General features: G+C 35.6%; 1 protein-coding gene across 1 annotated transcript in view; it reads left to right on the top strand.

Annotated features, from left to right (window-relative positions):
* The window catches only part of LOC142341430 (plasma membrane calcium-transporting ATPase 2-like), a 184,091-nt gene that overhangs the window by 44,440 nt on the left and 120,806 nt on the right, over positions 1-18,845 (top strand). The window contains 3 exon segments of the mRNA XM_075392362.1: positions 1,341-1,543; positions 1,545-1,557; positions 11,670-11,810. Of these exon segments, the coding sequence (XP_075248477.1) occupies positions 1,341-1,543; positions 1,545-1,557; positions 11,670-11,810 (357 nt within the window).

Here is an 18,845-nt window from a genome sequence, read left to right as displayed (position 1 = left end):
GACTTCTTAGAGCCTTTCAGCTCACTAGTTTTCAAGTATGCAGTTCACAGTAACTGTTTTGGAGAAGTATACTCCTGGTGCGAAGGGTGGCTCTTGTGAGTTTGACCCCCCCCCCCCCAGTTTAGGCTCACTAAACCGTAGCTAACTACTGACGAAGCCAATCGCTCGCCGGTTGTTTGAGAGTAATTCGCCCGACTTTAGTCTGTTATGTTTGTTGACATTATGGCGTTTTATGCCCCCAAAATGCTTTCCAAATTTGTTCATTTTCAAAGCTAGGAGGAACAAAATTTTTCTGGTCATGCCAGAAAAAGCTGCGAGAGGTGCCCAATTCCCCCATCCTTCTGCTATTTACCGCCAAATCGCATACAAGTCGTTTTCTTCAAAAATCTCAAAAGCCAACGGCCGGAGGACAAAATGTTGGAATTTTAAAAATATCTCAAAATTTTAATTTTTAAACTAGTATTCATACTAACAACAATCATTAATTATTGTATCATTTTTGGATGGAGCTGGAGCAGACTAGAGGGGTAACGCAAAATAATGGTGATAAAAGTCCCGCCTTTTCACAATTTCTCATCAAAACAATTTTAGCGTAACATTAGTGACGGATGTTCTCAGGTACAAAAATTGATTAGTTTTAGTTTTTCTGTTTAATTGCTCTCAAACGAAGTTTGTAGCAATTATATTAGTCCTGTCGGTCTTTTTTTAATGCGATTTTTCGCTTGACCAATTTTTCGTCTGACGCTTTTGACTTTTCGTTCTCAAAAACGGGATAAACAGGTAGCGCCCAGTGGGCATTATGTGCTCTTAGAGCCTTTCAGGTCTGTTTCAGCTCAAACTGTCTTGGAGACTTATACTTATACTTATGGTGTGAGGGGCGGTTCTTAGAGGTTGACACCCCCCCCCCCGTGGCTAGCTACTGACCAAGCCAACCGCTCGCCGGTCGTTTGAGAGCAATTCGCCCGACGTTAGTCGGTTATGTTATTTTCTGCAGGATAGTTTTGAGGTTTGTGTTTAACTGTTTGTCACAGTAATTTTTGAAACTTTTGATGGAAGTCTTATATAGTGTGTATAAGAAGTGTTTAGTTGTTCACTCAGAGGGTGCGAAAGTTCGGATAAACGTTCAGCGGCCTGTTCTGATTTCATCCAGCTGTTTTTATTTTGCTAAATTGTGGCGAGATTGTTAAAAGTGAGTTCTTATCTGTTAGAAAAACTAAACAATTGCCAGCTGACGATACCATATCGCGTATACTCTAAAAACGGGCAGATTGTCGCACTGTCATCAGGGGATGTGTAATCTTATCGAGAATTTGAGTGATGTTTGTTTCTGTTTATTCCAGCCGACAAATCGTCGAAGACAGTGGAATGGATAGAGGGTCTAGCGATAATGATTGCAGTCTGCATAGTGGTGCTGGTGACAGCTGGCAACGACTGGTCCAAGGAGAGGAAATTCCGTGGTCTCCAAGAGAGGATCTCCAAGGAGCAACACGTGGACGCACTCAGGGACGGAGAGATCAACCCCCTCAATGTCACTGACATCCTTTGTAGGAGACATAGGTACGCACTCCTTCACCATCGCACAGTTGAGTATGTATGCAAAGCAGTTGTTTGAATGAATTTTGTCTGTGGAGTTGAAGCCTTGAGAACGCTCTCTTAAAATTTTTTGAATGGTTATTTAATTCGCTTTCTCGCTAGTGGTTTTTTTCACATGCGGCTATTTCACTTTGATTTTTACTATTTTTTTTTTCGATTTTTTGGATCGGATTTTTTTTCCAAATAGTTTTTACCAATCCATTCATAGTCTGTTCTGGGTCTAGTTTTCTGTTTTGTCAATAAAAATACTTTGAATTGTACGTCAGGACTTGTCCTGCTATTTTTTTTTACTTCGTCGAACTTTTTTTCGCTTTACCATTTTGCCGCTTTTTCGACATTTTGCGTGAAATGTTTTTGACTTCTCTAGGCTAGATTCTCTCATTCTGCTAAAAGTGAATTTGAACATCAGTTGCTCAGCAAAGCAATTAAAATGAACGGAGTCAGTATAAAAAAATTGAAGTCAGAAATAGAAACGGGATAAACCCATAAAGCCCAATTTTAGATGCCCGCTATTTGAACGTCGTTCCTATAAGTCTTAGTTACCATCTCTTATGCTCATTGGTATTGATAGTAGCCCTTGTAGCCTCTCTCTAAGAAACAGAGCAACGTTCAACTACGAATTGCCATCAAAATAAATCGGACTTAAAAATGTTTTTGTACAAAAATGTTTTTTTTATTATCTTCTATTCTTTCAATCCCAATCATGCTTATTGGAATCAACGGCGGCTATTTTCCGGCAATCTGCCGGCTATGTTTAGATATTTTGCGTGAAATCTTTTTGTCTTATCTAGGATAGTTTCACTCTTCTTTCATTCTGCTCAAAGTCCTTTTAAACAGCAGCTGCTCAGCAAAGCAATTCAAAATGAAGAGAGTCATTATAAAAAAATCAAAGTCAGAAATAGTGTTGCGGCTGCTCAAGAATCTCAGCGGAACCGATATATCACAGCCTGGTTCTTGACTTTTGCGCCGGCCTGGTTCTTCACTGGGTTCGATTGACTAACAATCTCGCAGCAATAATTTGTCGCTCGGACGTATTTAAAGGACTGTAACTTTAATTTTGTTGATTGAAGTTAAGAAAATCCTTAGTGATAATCTATGTTCAATCTCGTGCTGAAGTTTGTAAGGCTTCAGCGAGTAGCTAGTATTGATGCTAACTTCTTGTCAAGTGAGCTCATCTAACTTAAAACCCGCAAGATCTTAAGATCAAGCAAAACTTAGCAAAAAAGACTAAAGTTGTTAAAGAATCAAATTTTTGTCAATCTGAGAGCCAACTGCTCTGTGTGACAGTTTCTAATGGTTCTAAATACATTAGAGTTTCACTATGCAAACAATTGGTTTGAAGTGAACAATCAAATATCATTTATAAAATCATTGCTTCTTGTTTCTGATTGGTTAATCAAGAAAATTGTTTACCTAGTAAATGTTAAATTACTGCAATATTTGCTTTTGTTGACATAAGCAGGGATATTTATTACGTGGCTCTCAATGCCTCGAATGTATGGTATTCTACCCTTAATGAGCACCTAAAGTATCATAAAATAAATAACTTAAGAAATTTAACAATAAATAACAAATATCGAAAAATGCCAATTTTACAACATATAATTGCTAAAAGCCACACTTGTGGGTCTGATGCAATAACGCTCGTTGGGTCCATCAGTAGCTTAGAGGTAGCCCTAACCGTGTGCCATAAACTCGGTTTGCCCAGGTTTTCCCTTCCAAAAATCGGGGGGGGGTGTACAAAATTTCGGTCCCAACTTAAAAACATTTTGACCATTTTTCAGTTTTGACTAAAGTTTTTTCAGTTTCAAACGTTATTTCTTGCTGTATGATTGCATTTGTAGCTGATTTGAAGTGGCGTCAACAAATAGAAACGGGATAAATCCATAAAGCCCATTTTTAGATGCCCGGTACTTGAACTTTGTTCTCATAAGTTTTAGTTACTGTCTATAGTGCTTATTAGTATTGATACTAGACCCTGTAGCCTCTCACTGATAGACAGGAGTATGGTCAATTACGAAATGACATCAAATTAAATTGCACTTAAAATTGTTTTCATACAAAAATCAATTTTTGTTGATATATTCCCTTCCAATCCCAATAGAGTTATGGGAATCAACGGCGGCTATTTTCCGGCAATCTGCCGGGTATGTTTTTTATACAATTCAAAGAATTTAAATTGCATTAGGGTGCTGTCCTTTTTAAGACCTGTTAAAACGTTTTCAATAGCCGCCGCCAGTCTCTCAGCGGCTGTTTTTTAGGGGCTCTCCTTTATATTTCAAAGATTTTGAATTGTTTTGGTGCGCTGTCTTTTTTTAAGATCTGTTCACGCTTTTTTCGGCTTTTTCAGGTCAGTGAGAAGTCAAATTAGAGTAGTAATTTTGTTCACATTGAAATAGAAAAGGGAGATCAAGATTGAGTAGGTTGGGTTTGAGGCGTGACTTTTTTCAAAATACCTTTGAAATGGAGTGAGATATTGGTGTTTGAACAATTTGGCGTTTTTTTTCAGGTGCGTCAATTGGACTTCTGTTTTCAGAGTTTCCTCTCCTTCAGTGCTTTTAAGACGGTTCATATGTGTTTTAATTGTGCCTATTTGACTTTGCTTAATTTAATAAGGGGTGGCTAACACTTTTTATTACTTTGGAACTATTTGTCATAAAATATTAATGAATTTTAGATTTTGCCCCTTTTGTTTAAAAAAGTATCTGTTGTCTTATCTTTAAGTATCATCAATGACAGGTTTGATTGGTTTTTAATGAGGCATAAAAGATCCTAATTGGTGGCTCGAGTTAATAGCTAGTGGTTTTCATGACTTTGACACTACTTTTTCTCAAAAATTTTGAGTGAATTTTTGAGTTCTGCAAGTATTTTTTACTTTTTTGATCTTTTATCAATTTATCTCATTGGGGAAAGGTCTTTTCTGCTGCTAATAGGGATTAGGTTTATCGGATTCATCGTTTTGGCTCAAAGCTAGTGCTTTCGATGACTTTGACGCTAATTGTTTTCAATAATTATCGAAGTTTTTGAGTTTTGCGAGTTTTTCTTTTCTTGTTTGTCATCTTAACTCTTAGTGTCATTACTTTCAGGCCTCATTGATTGTTTAACAGGCTTCAAATAAAGCAAGCCATTTCAGTTCATAGCTATTGCTTTTTGACTTATACGTTTGTTCGTTTTTTAAAAAATCTTAGTGATTTTTTTTAGTTTTGCTAGTATTTGTTGTACTTATTGGTGTCTTATCACTCAATCTCATTAGTGGCAGGTTTCAACGGTGGTCATTGAGGACTCAATCAATTGATTTAATTATATCTTTCGGAAGCTGTTGCGGTGTGTGACTTTTATACTAAGTGTTTTCAAAAAGTTTCAGAGAGTTTCATTGAGATTTTTTGGTTATTTTTGTCTTATCATTCAATATTATTAGTGAGAGGGCTCATCGACATTTAATGACAGGTTGCTATTAAGAAATACAGGAATGTAGTTGGCAGTTTTATAGCAGTTGTTTTTTATGTTGATGCTGTCTTTTCAAAAAATAAAAATGGAATTTTTAGTCTTGCTTTGTTTTGGTTGTTCTCGTGCTGTTTTATTGCTTTGTCTTATTACTAACAGCTCTCATTTGACTTTTAAAGAGGAGTAAATGATTGTCAGATCATAAATTAGTATAGTTCTTTGAATTGTATTTCAGGTCTTGTCGTGATGGTTTTTTTTGATTCGCTTTACCTTTTGATCACGTTTTTCACGTTTGACTTCTGACTTACTTCACTCACTGTTCTTCACGCATATAATTACTTCTAAGTTCTTCGCGCATTTAATTACGCGAATTGGTGAATACTGTCCTAGTCAAGAGATCAAAATCCCGAGGGACGGGATAAATCCGGGTCTTTAAGTCATTGAGAATTAGGTTATCAAAGATCTAGCTTGAGTGTTTGCTAGCTGATACCCGTATTAAGCTTATTAGCTTTTAGTTGAAGGCGAATTAAGTATAATTTTAGAATCTAACTAAAACTGTAAGTCAAATTAGAACACTTTTCGACCATGAAAAAAAAATTCAGTCAATTTGTCATTTTTTTCTGTTTTAATCTCAATGTGCATCAAGCGCGTCAACGGCGGCTATTTTCCGGCAATCTGCCGGTTATGTTCATGATTTTTGAAGTAATGATTTTGGTCACGCTGAAATAAGAAATGGAGCGAAGAAGCGAATCCAAAAGTAGAGTGAGAAAACGGTGTTTGACCAAAAATTTGCGTTCTCGCTAGTGGTTATTTTTGTTCACATGCGTCATTTTGACATTCGTTTTTACTGTTTCTTCAATATTTTTGAAATCTGATTTTTAAATGGTTTTCATAATCCATTTATAGTCCACTCGAGGACTGCTGTTTTCCTCACTCAATGGAAATTCTTTGAATTGTGTCAGGAGTTGTCCTGCTTTGTTTTTTATTTGGTTTGTTACGACCATCTGACGTCACAATCTTTTCAAATCTGCTCTTTTGTTTTTTTTCGTTCATGCAATTTTGATAGAGTTGCTTGCGTGGCGTCATTATCGCTCTTAGCGGAGAGTTTTTTTTGTTCGCGTGATTAAGTATTTGGTCACACGTGACCAACTTCTCTCAAAGTTGACTTCCTCACTCTCAAATTGACTTTTCTTTACTTTAATTGAAAGAGATAAGGTCAAGTGGGTGCGTGTCATTCTAATAGAAGGTTATCTGAGGGCTGTAATAGAAACTGCAATAAGTTAAACAGATTCTTGATAAAAATTTGACCTCTCTGCATTTGAAGAAAAGGTTTTTCTTTTTGTCTGTTTCTTTTAATTCAATTTTGAGACTGCAAATCTACGAAGCTATTGCGGCTATTATCTTGCAATCTGCTTGCTATATTCTTGATTGTCAAGCTACAGAAATTGACGTGAGTTCTGTTTTTACACAAGGTGGCAAAATGTTTATAGCTGCGGGGCTGAGCGACGGGGGGCATTAAGTCGATCTCTGCTCCCTACATATTAATTGTAATAGTACGTGCTCTGTAACTTGGGTGCATAACGTAATGGGGACACAAACAGAAAAGAAAAATCCGGGTCGTGCGCTTTGCTAGTTTCTTAAGAATTGAGTTCACAGAAACTGTTGAAAAATTTTGAAAAAGTTCTTTTAGGGCTTTTTCCTTGTAGACCGTATATGTTGTAAAATTGACAGTCCGAATCTCTGGTAGTCGATCTGTCTATCTCATTTTTTTGGTTATTAATAGCCGCCCTCATCTTCTCAGCCGGCTATTATTGCGCTCGTTTTTTTTTTACTTCGTCAAACTTTTTTTCGCTTTACCATTTTGCCGCTTCAAAATGAACAGAGTCGGTATAAAAAATTGAAGTCAGAAATAGAAACGGGATAAACCCATAAAGCCCAATTTTAGATGCCCGCTATTTGAACGTCGTTCCTATAAGTCTTAGTTACCACCTCTAATGCTTATTGGTGTTGATAGTGGCCCCTGTAGCCTCTCTCTAAGAAACAGAAGTATGTTCAACTACGAAATGCCATCAAAATAAATCGGACTTAAAAAATATTTTTGTACAAAAATCTTTTTTTTTAATCTATTCTATTCGTTCAATCCCAATCATGCTTATTGGAATCAACGGCGGCTATTTTTGCGGCAATCTGCCGGCTATGTTTTTTAATAATTTTTGAGTTTTGCCCGTTTTTGATAGTCGTTATGTTACTAGTTTTGCCTTATAAATATATCAATTCCTTTTTACCTTTTAATGAGTTGTTATTGAGTCAGTTTAACATTCTCAGTTGATAGCTCATTGTCTTTTATCTCTGTTTTTATTAAGTAATAGTTAATTTTTCAGTATTGCTTTTGTTTGTTCTTTTTATGTAGTGTTACCACTTGATCTTATTGACAGGTAGTGAGTCAATCGTAAAACATGTTTCTAAAGAGGCAATCTGTTTTCAGTTGATATTCAATAATTTTTGACGTTAACAGTTTATATTTAAAATGACTTAGTGATTTTTGAGGGGTGCCCTTTTGCTACTTTTTTTTGAACTTTTATCGTAATCTCAATACTAGATGGTCTAGAAAAAGTAATTGATGTTACGCGCTTCTTTGCGTTGAATTGTTTATGTTGAAAATAGTTATATATTTTGAGCACTAGTTTTTAATCAGAAATGTTTTGCATAGCCGCCGTCGGCATCTGAACGGCTATTCTTAGGCGCTCTCCTTTTTTACGACTCGAAGAGTAATGTTGGTATTTTTCAGGTTATTTTTTTAAGCTGAAGCAAGTTTGTCCATGACTTAAATTTTGACTTCGTTCTATTCGACCATTTAACTCAATTTTTGAACTTTGACTTCTGTTTTTGAACCCTGCACCTGCCTAACCTCCCCTCCCTACGTACCCACCGTACCTACCCACATTAATAACTAAAAATTGTGTCGATTTTTTGAACTCTAGATAGTTTTTCTTTCTTTCTGTTTAATAGCCGCACTCATCTCAACAGGATATTATTGCGTTTTGATTTTTTTGCTTCGTAGAATAAAAATTTGTTTCGCTTTACCTCATTTTGCTGCTTCGATGTTTTGCGTAAGATCTTTTTGACTTCTCTAGGCTAGATTCATTCTTCGCTGATAGTGCGCAAAATTTTTTTAAACAGCTGTTGCTCAGCAAAGCAATCTAAAATGAAACGAATCGGTATCAAAACACGGAATCAAAAATGGAAACATGATAAACCCATAAAGCCCGATTTTAGATGCTTGCTACTTGAAGTCTGCTCTAATGAGTCTAAGTTGCCATCTCGAATGCTTTCTGGTTTTGATACTAGCACTTGTATCCTCTCATTAAGTAATAGGAGTTTGTCTAACAGCTGAATGAAATCGAAATAGTTTGCACTTCAAAAATATTTTCTTACAAATCAATTTTTTCGTTTTTTTGTCAATCCTAATCGCTGTTATGTTCAGGCCGTCTGGCTGGTATGTTGTGATATTTCTGAACTAGTTAATATTGGTTGCAGAGTTTATTGCACGACTCTTTGAGTCGTTTGCGGTAGTTTGCGGCAGTTTAAATTTACTACAGTTTTTTTCGTTATACATAAAGTAGCATTTTCGCGTTTGACTGCTGGTTGTCCTCTCTCCCTCTCTCTCATTTGAATTAATTTTAGCATTAATCCAACGCAATAACACGGATCTGTTCAAGGTCAAAAAGCGAAATCAATAGAAACGGGGATAAACCAATAAATCCCGGAAACTGTTTGAGACACATTTTTAAACATGCATAAAGTTATCAAAGTTTCTTAGGGTATCCTGCTAATTGATTCTAGTATTGCTCGAATAGTTATCCAAATTAGTGGTTTTTTCACAAAATTTATTGAATCTAATGGAACTGCGGACCAAGTGAGATCACCTTTTAACAGTTAAAAAATTAACACGAAAAAATTAGGCTGGCGTTATTTTTTCTAATCGTTTCAATTCCTAGGTCGGGCAGTGGGGTCATTGGCCGCCATAATCCAGCAGTTTGGTGGCTATGTTGCAAACTTTATATTCCTTGACTGTTGTTGCTTTATCTCTTTAACTTTCCAAAAACTTTGGTATTTACTTTATGGCCGTGTAGTGTGAGCCGTTATGTAACTTTTTAATTTAGTTTGGTGATTTTGACGCCACTGATTTTTAGATTTTTTTTCTTTTACGATCATTTTGTTGGCTATTGAGTTTTGTTGCTGGAAAAGTTTTGGTTTTCAGGCAGTTGAATGGTTTTTTCTCGTCAATTATTCAGGATTTGTCTTGATGTTTTTTACTACAAAAAGTTTCATGGTGTGAAGGGCTGTTTGTAATCTTAAAGGAATAACCCGCCTCAGTCAGATCCCCTCCAGCACACTCCGTCCATCGTCCCCCAGCTGGCGATTTGAAAGCTTGTGTCCAGCCCTACACCCTTCCTCGTTGCTAGCCGCAACAATTTTTAAAAACTAAGATTTCTATAACCATTTTTTGCGATTTTTAACCGTTTTGCAGTTTTTTGTGTCCAAATTGAATATTGCTGTGATGAAGTAAGTGTTTAAATGCTCTTGAACGAAGTTGGTCGTTTTTATGCAAATATTTCGCTTGACCATTTTGCGCTTTTCTTCTAGAACATTCTTTGACTTCTTAAGTCACTTTTTGCTCTTCATTTTTGAGTGATCTTTTTGCTCTCAGTCCGAAGTAAAGCTTGTTGATAATATAAAGTCGGATACAGCATAGCAAAAACGGGGTCTTACGGATTATTGGTCAGTGCATCTGGTTACGGATCGGGAGGCCCGTGTTCGAATCCCGGTGGGGTCAAATGTTTTTCTACCCGCCTGTCGCTCGAGAGCAATTCTTCCGACATTAGTTGGTTGATGTTTTCTTTAGTTATTGTAAGTAGAGAGGGCGTAAATCAAATATTGTTTATTTTCTGTTTATCTGCTGTGTATGCCTTGAACACTCACATCAAAATTTTCAGCAAAAAATAGCTATCATTAATCTTTCTGTCACCGTTTTGCTTCACATTGAGTGCACCAAATTTTTGCTTGACATATTCATTTGCTCTCGATCAAAGTACTTTTCTATTCGTGTGTCTTTTTTTAATAAAATTTTTTTGGTCGACTGTTTTGACTTCTCGAGTGACAAGTGACATTTATCAATTTAGACTTCTTGATAATAACGTGGCCTAGATTGCTCTCATTCACAAGTTTACGTAGCCGAACTGAAGTCGCAGCTGTTTAATAATAAATGTCAAATGAAAAGAGTGCTAAATTGGTTTCATTTTTCATTAAAATCTTACGTTCTATATAATCACTTGTAGCATCTTTCGGAGCTCATAGGAAACCTAATGCCCTGCTTTTACCCCTCGTCGGAAACAGGGCGAAATGAAATCACGCTCCCTTCTGTTGTTCAAAAGCATTTCTTCGGAAATTAGTTGGTTATGTTTTACTATTTGTATAATTTTTGGCTTTTTTGAAATCGATGCGCCAAATTGAAAATTACAGCGGTATATGTTTCAAGCTGCTTTGGTACTGAAGAGATCTCGCCATTTTAAACGCTTTTGCGTCTAATTTCTCGGTTAGATTTTTTTAGATGACTAGGACATATTTATTTTTATCATTTATTGTTGCTTTTTAAAATTAGGCATAAGGTAGAAAAACTTCCTAAATATTTTCTCTTCTCATTGTTTGCATATGGCTTGTGGTGCATTCTTTTTTCGTGAATTTAAGCTTTGTTTCAAGAATATTAATGTTACCACCTCTTTCTCTAATAATCGGGAAATGGAAATGTAAATTTCTCTAAGTTATAGGTTTTAATTCTGATTGAATCCTCTCATAGTTTCAATTGAATGACGTTCAGAATTTTCTAACAGTTTATTACGCAATCAATCGTGAAAGCGGTGAAGGTCAAAAATCAAAGTCACTGGGGGCGGTATGCACATTGAAATAGGCTATCAAAGTTTACTAGTCATATGGTGACTGTTTTAAATGCTCTATTTAATAACCCTCAATTTTTCAGTGAATTCGGTATAATTATGTGCTCCAGTTAAAATTGCGGTCATAATAGAACAATTGCTGACACTAAAAAAACACACGGTCTCTCTTTTTTTCTCTTTTTATTGCATTAAATAGGGTCATAATGTTTTCCGCCCCTAAAAGCAATTCCTGGTGATTAAAAGGTTCCTAATAATCTTCAAACAATCTGTTTTGGCAATTATTTCTTTGATTCGATGTTCTCAATAATCAAAACACTGAGAACAACTCTGAAGTTGATGAAAACAAATTTATATTGTCAAGCATTTGTTAGTTTTCAAGCTTTTCAACCTTCTTCTTCATCATCCACATCAATTGCTTTAAAACATTCCTCTAGTCAATTCTTTTGTTAAAAGAGCTTGTCTAAGTTTCAAATTACTGGGCAAAAGAGACAAAGTTCATGTTGCAATTTTGGCGTTTTTTTAAATCATCATAATAGTCTTGAAGGTTGCAATAACATTGGCAACATCAATATCAAAATAAAGGACTATACAAGGTTTTAGTCCTTTATCCAATCGCGTTTTAGTTTTGTAAAAATTGAAGATAGTGGTTTGTATAAAGTGTGTGTTTGTTGTGTTCAGTGCATGTGAAGTACGGAGACCAGGTGCCTGCGGATGGTCTCATCATCCAGTGCAATGACCTCAAGATAGACGAGAGTTCCATGACTGGAGAGAGTGACCTCATCAAGAAGAGTGTCGACAAGTGTCCATGGCTATTAGCAGGTCAGTAGTCTCTCGCTCAATTGAATTAGTGAATAAATAGAGTATTGACTTTAGTGTAATATGATTGAGCTCTTTATCCTTTAGATATAAAAAGTTGCCTAGAAGTACGAAGCTGGGGGAGGATATAAAGCTTCTCATTTCATGCAAATTGATTTTTGAAAGTTATCAACTAAATAACTAATTGATTTTTGAAAGTAAACAATAGAGTGGGAAACGTACATTCAAACGCCCCGCTCTATCCCTAAGTATACTGTTTAATTTGAGGAGCTACCCTTGAAGAGCGTTTTGAGTGTTAAAATCTTGCATGTTGTCAACAACGTTGATGCCCTTCTATTATGCAACATCTGTTCATTATATACTGGATTTTCCCAGTGGCTATACCGACATGGTTATGAAAAGTCGCTATTACCGTTGATGAAAACCAACATAAAAATCAAAAACAGGCAAATTAAATTGAGACCAGTGGTAGCCTATGTAACACATGCTGGTCGGTTCAAGCGTAATCAAATTGATGATCTGAGTCAGGACACTACTTCGGCGTGTTTTTTTTCTTCATTCATGTATAAATGGACCGATGTAGAACTGACCTACCAACTAAATAACTATTCCAAGAAGACTGGTCGTATATAAGGACCAGCTGTGAATATATTTACTAAGTTGATTCGTTAGTAGAGTTTTTGATGAGTAAAATATAATTGGTATAATTATCGCTCATGATCTGAAATCTTTAGCCAGAATCCAGTAGACTCTTATTTTTACAGCAACGGTAGCTACCAGATGTTGAGCATGTTTTTCCTGTTGTTTTAAACATTGTATCTAGTGTAATTTGACGTGGTACCAGACCAAGTTAGTCAGCGGGCACGATTAGTCTGGGTGGGTGTTAAATATTGACTTCCTCTCCACAATTCATCACGAAGACGCGATTAGCCGGGTCCTGCAGATTTTTGCAAAATTGATGACGTAGGTAGTAAAAAATTATTAGCTTAATCTTGAAAAACGAGCAAACTAGTCGCGCAACTGCGCAAATTTTCCGCCTTAAGCGTACCGTTTCCGTTAGGATTAAGTGCCTCAGGTTATATATGACCTTAAAGTTACTCTTACTAGTAGTTATGTTATTACTAGTTGAGTATGCTAAGCAAGTGAAGGTAACTGAAGTGAGTGAACAACTTTGTTATTGTTGAATGGTTGAACAAATTGATTCCAGAAAAACAAACTTTGCTATTTGAGTCAAATGAAATGCTAATTCCGTGTTTGTTATTCCCCCACTCCTGGGGAAAAGCTCGAGCCACTCATGGCGACTGCTTTTAACGCCCGGAAACACTTTGGGTAAAGGTAAACACCCAAGTTGCTTGCTTTTGAACCCTTTCTCTTTTCAGTTGGGCCCAAATCAAACGAATGAGACGATATATGCAAAATGGGTCTAAATATTGGCTGGATTAACCGAATTAAACTTATAAAAATACAATATTTGTCAAATGGATTTTTCATGTTTGACATTTACATGAGGTAAGTAATGTCACGCATTTGGTGACCGTTAATGACTGATAATCATTATTTGGAAAATGGCCAATACTGTATTCAATTGTCTTAAGTTAAATTAATAGGCGGTGCCTCAACTTTTTTTGGCTATCTTTGACCAGATTTAACTGCAGTCAGAACCTATCTAAATAATTGAATCCAGTTCGTAAAAAACTAATATGAAAGTTCGTGCAAAAGTTTGTGCCAGTTGTTGGATAGTAGAAAACTAAACGCCAATTTTCTATGATGACTTTCGGATCAGTTTACCGATGAACATTTTTTCTATCACGATTTTTTTTTGGTTTTTATCCTTTTGTTTTCCTGGGTGATAGAAGTTAAACTTAAAATTGAAACAAGCTATAAAAACTTTGCTTTGGGTTAGTAACTTTGGTTCATTGGTTTTAAGATGAAAAAGTGATTAATATGTGTGGAAACTTTACCATTAAACTTGAACAAAAAATTACAACTAAAAACTTAAAAATTTAAATAAATGAATGAATGTGCAAGCATTTTAATTAGGAAGTGTTGACGGGGTATATTGAAAGTCTTCGAAATGACTACAACGGCTACCTAAAATTTCCAATCAAAACTAGTTAAAATTGAAACCCGGAGAAAAGTTTTGTGATCCTTAAAACCAGCTAAAGAGGACGACAAAAAGCATGTATTTGAAGATTTTTATTCGAGAACTGTACGTCGTGAGTGTTTTTATATTCACAATTTTATTTTTTTGGAAAGAGTAAAAGAGGCAACGCTCTAGGTCTTTTCGATTTTGTTCTTAATTAGAATTAAAGATAAACAAAAGTAGGTTTCTACATAATGAAAATTTGATCGAGAGGTAGTGTTAAGTGAAGAGGTCATTATTAATGCAATTCATAAACAATTGTAGAGTACTGGACACCACAGGAAGCTTCGCATAGGTCTGAATTGCTATATCCGTTAGGTGCTGTTATGTAGTTAGTAGTTCCATCTATTGCTCAAAATGTGGACAACGTACGCAATATGAGTTCAATTTTTTAAATGCTCTTGAACAAAGTTCATAGCAATTATTAATAGCCGCGTCCTCAATTCCAGGCGGCTATTATAGCGCTCCTATTTTTTTACAATTCAAAGAAAGTGAATTGTGTTGGTGTGCTGTGTTTTTTTACAATTCAAAGAATTTGAATTGTATTGGGGCGCTGTCTTTTTTTTAAGATCTGTTCACACATTTTCATGATTTTTGAATCCAAATTGGAGTGGTGATTTTGGTCACGCCGAAACAGGAAATGGAGCGAAAAGGCAATTGGTTTTGCGGCGTGAAATTTTTTTGCTCTAATTTTAAAGTAGAGTGAGAAAACGATGTTTGAACAAAAATTCGCTCTCTCGCTAGTGGTTTTTTGTTCACATGCGGCAATTTAACTTTGATTTTTACTGTTTTTTTGATTTTTTGGATCGGATTTTTCTCAAAATGGTTATCCCAATCCATTCATAGTTCATTCTAGGCCTAGTTTTTTGTATGAATCAAATTTCCATTTCTCGCTGATGATTTTTTTTCTTGACATGCGACATTTTGACATTGATTTTCTGTTTTTTTTTAAAAATTTTTTATCTGATTTTTTATAAAATGGTTTTTCCAATTCGCTCATACTCCTTTTTAGGTCTAGATATTTGTTTAGTCAATGAAAATTCTTTGAATTGTTCGTCAGGACTTGTCCTGCTATGTTTTTTTAGATGTGTTCACACATTTTTCAATGACTTTGATCTTTCAAAACGGGATAAACATGTAAAGCCCAGCGGGCATTAAGTTTTAGTAGAGGCCCAAAGTGGGCTTTAGTAGTCCTTCAAGTGCTTATAGTCCTTCAATTTTTCATGTTTTTTTTAGTTTATTTTGTTTGATTAGTATTGGGTTGAAGTTTTTAAAAATTGATGAAGGCCTTTTTTGAGACAAAATTGCTTGTTATGACCATTTTATGAGCTATATGTTTTGGTACTACAAACACAAACACACAAAGTATACTAATTTTTGCAATTTTTTTCAGGTTTTTCGATTTTTTTGTCAATTTTTGAGTTTTTTTCAGCCCTAGGGGTCAAGAAAACTCCTCTAGGGTTGGATAAAGGACTTGATGATAGATTACTGCATAGTTTCTAGTGGTAAAGGTATGGTTTTCAACTTTCAGCTATCGTGAATTTTAGCATTTTTTGACAAAACTTGCAGTTTTCATTTTGATATTTTTTGTCATTATTCAAGTTGTTTGAGTCCCAGGGGTCAGAAAACCTCACCAGGGGTTGGATAAAAAGTTGCTACAAAAATTGTAGTTGCCATGGAATAGGTTTCAACTTTTTACTATCACAAATTTTACCAATTTTTTTTTGGATAAAATTCGCATCTTTTCAGTTTTTTGAAAATTTTCATTATTTTTTCAATTTTTCCAGCTTCAGTGACCAGGCAATCTTCTTTGAGGTTTGTTAATAGGACACTGCATAGTTTCTAGTAACGATGGAATTGTTTTCAACTTCCTAATGTCTCGAATTTTTGATAAAATCTGCAATTTTTTTTAGGTTTCCCAAAGTTCTTGTCAGTTCTCGATATTCGTCCAATCGCAAGTGCGAGAAAACCTATTCCACGTATTGATAAAAAGTTACTCTATGGTTTTTCGTCTCAATGGTTTTGTTTTCAACAATTTAACTTTTCGACTATTAGATGTTTTTTGATAGAATCTGCAATTTTTTTTTCAAGTTTTTTCAAAACATTTGTATTTTTTTAAATTTTTTGTGCCTCAGTAGCCAGGTAACCTCATCCAGGGTTTGATTGTATGTTATTAAATAGTTGCTAGGGTGCAATTTATTGGCTTTCAACATTTTAAAAGATCGAATTTCTGTTTTTTGAAGTTTGAAATTTGTTCTAAAAGTTATTGCCTATCGATCTGAGCCAATGAGTATTTTAAAGCTTGGAATTGGGTTACTGGATAACCTCTAGAGACACAGAAATGTTTCAGAAGATATTTATATCACGATTTTCATCAACATTTTTTTTAATGTTTTTCAATTGTTAAATTTTTTTTGGTCTTTTTCGAGTTAATCGGTCTTAAAGGGCCAATGAATATTTTTCAGGTCTTGCAGATAAAATACTGGACCGATTTCCAAAACAAAAATTGGTTTTTAACATATTTTTGAAATAGGTATTTTCATAGGAAAAAGATTTTGACTTAGGTTTAAGAGTTTTAGCAATGAGTATAATTTTGTTGAGTTTTGATTCTTTTAGTTTCTCAATTTTTATAGATGATTTTTGTGTTATGGCTGGAACTGTTCAATTGATCTGCGGGTGAGGTAGAGTACGTCTGAGTTTTTCATTCAATTCTTTGAATTGTATTTCAGGACTAGTCCTGTTATGTTTTTTTACTTCGTCTAACAGGTTTTTGTTTCGTCTTACCCTGACTTCTTGGAATTGACTTTTTCAATGACTTACCTCACTAAAAAAATGACTTCTGAACTCGCTTATGGAACTTTTAATTTTATGAAAATTTACTTGTTCAATGTCAATAGTGTGCATCTAAGTAGTGCCAAACATATATGCCCTAATTCTTGATTATTAGAGTCTTGAGTTTTTGATTTTGAATATTAATTTTGGGATCTTCTCCGTTTGTGCCCACAGTACGTTATGCGCCCCCAGTTACAGAGCACGCGCCATTACATATTAAGTCATTACGTAAAACATATTGCACGTGCATCTGAGGGGTGCAAATAATATGCGCCCACTAAGCTGAGGGGCCACAAACGGAAGAGATCCTAATTTTGAAAAGCGCTATTAGGGCTTTCTCCTTATAGAGCTTATATGTCTCATAGAAATGACATTCCAAAGCTAACCCAAAACGTCTAGTGGTCTATTAAAGGACTGGTAGTCGATCTGTCTATCTAATCTCTTTAGTTGTTTCAATTCATGGAAGGCCCCAAGCGTCTATGGCGGCTATTTTCCGGCAATCTGCCGGCTATGTTTGTAAACGTGTCTTTTTTATGCAAATTTTTCGATTGACGGTTTTGACTTTTCGAGTGACTTTTGCGCCCTTGACTTTTTGCATTTCGCGTGATCTAAGATTCTCTCTCAATCACAATTTCAAGCAGCTGAACTCAATCGGCGGCAATTTAATACTAAAAGTCAAATGAAAAATGAGCCGAAACGGGTGCCATTTTTCACTTTAAATCTTAATAGCGGTATACTTAAACATCTAATGTTGTTATTTGAAGCCCACTATTGAACTTCTTAGTCCCATTTAGGCTCCCCCCCTCCCCCCACCCACCCCCCCCCCCCCCCCGACTGAAGCAGGTTGCAATTGATTAGAGCTCCCACTAGTCGTTCGAGAGCAATTCTTCCGACGGTCAGTCGGTTATGTTTACTGTTTAGAGTTTCATTTACAGTGTAGAAGGCTTTTTCTCGCTTTTTGTTAACTTTGAGAGAGCAAAAGTTTGGCTCTTTTCTGTTATTGACCCGCCAGCTTTATATAGCTTATTTGATAGCACCCACGCGGAAATTCATTTTTTGTTACTTATCGATACTTGTTTTGATAATGGTAATATGTCATCAGGGCTAAATTGAAGGGATTTTTGCGCTCGATTACTTAAAAATAGATCGATAAGAGTGTTCAGGGACAAGATAAATATTGATTGATAAGAACACGCATTATTCAACTGCGGCTTGCATTATGTGTAAATTGTAGTTTCTTACATACACGTTAGTTTCAAAACTTGGCTGCATCCTTATTGTAAATGCCGTTTGTGTTTAATTGACCATGTGAGTATGAAATGCAATCAATGTGCTATAATATGTATGAGTGGGGTGGAAATTGACGTGGGGGCAATAACAGAAGAGAGTTAAAAGTGCAGCTGTTAAGCCTGAGTCTGCAATTTTCATATACTTTTTCGACTGTATCAACGTCTGAATGTTTCGGCTGAAATCTCACTGCCTTTTGTCTGATCAAAAATTTCGTGAATTTATATTTAATTGATGTCAAACGAAGTGCGTTGCTGTTTAATTGTTAATGTTGGTCCTTTTGTATGCAATTTTCGTACTGCCTTGTTTCTCGTTTGATATTTTTTTTTCGTCGGACCATTTGATTTTTTAATTTTTTCCCTCAAAAACCGGATGAACAAGTAAAGTCTGGAAGGCATTAAGTCGCTGAGCAGTTCTCTTGAAGCTTTTCAGGCCTCCAAGTAGAGGGTTCGACGAAACTGTTGAATGGACGATAATGCATGGCGTGAGAGGAGGTTCCAGTTAGCCCCGACACCCATACATCCCCTGTCAACCTCATTGTGTCCGTAACCTCCCCTCCAAGTCTCTTTAAGCTAAAGTTAGCTACTAATGAAGCCAACCGCTGGCCAGTTATCTGAGAGCGATTCGCCCGATGTTAGTCGGTTATGTTCGATGTCTCCTATCCCTCTTCTTGAGGTTTCTCGTATTCTTTTTTTGTCACTTTCGAATATCCTAGCTTTTATTGCGGAGCTCTTCAGAATTTTAATTAAATAATACTGACTAATACTAAAAATTTG

The sequence above is a fragment of the Convolutriloba macropyga genome, chromosome 6, assembly GCF_964194025.1.
Source record: "Convolutriloba macropyga chromosome 6, txConMacr16.3, whole genome shotgun sequence".
Taxonomy (NCBI): domain Eukaryota; kingdom Metazoa; phylum Xenacoelomorpha; order Acoela; family Convolutidae; genus Convolutriloba; species Convolutriloba macropyga.
This window is presented reverse-complemented; position numbering and strand designations above follow the sequence as displayed.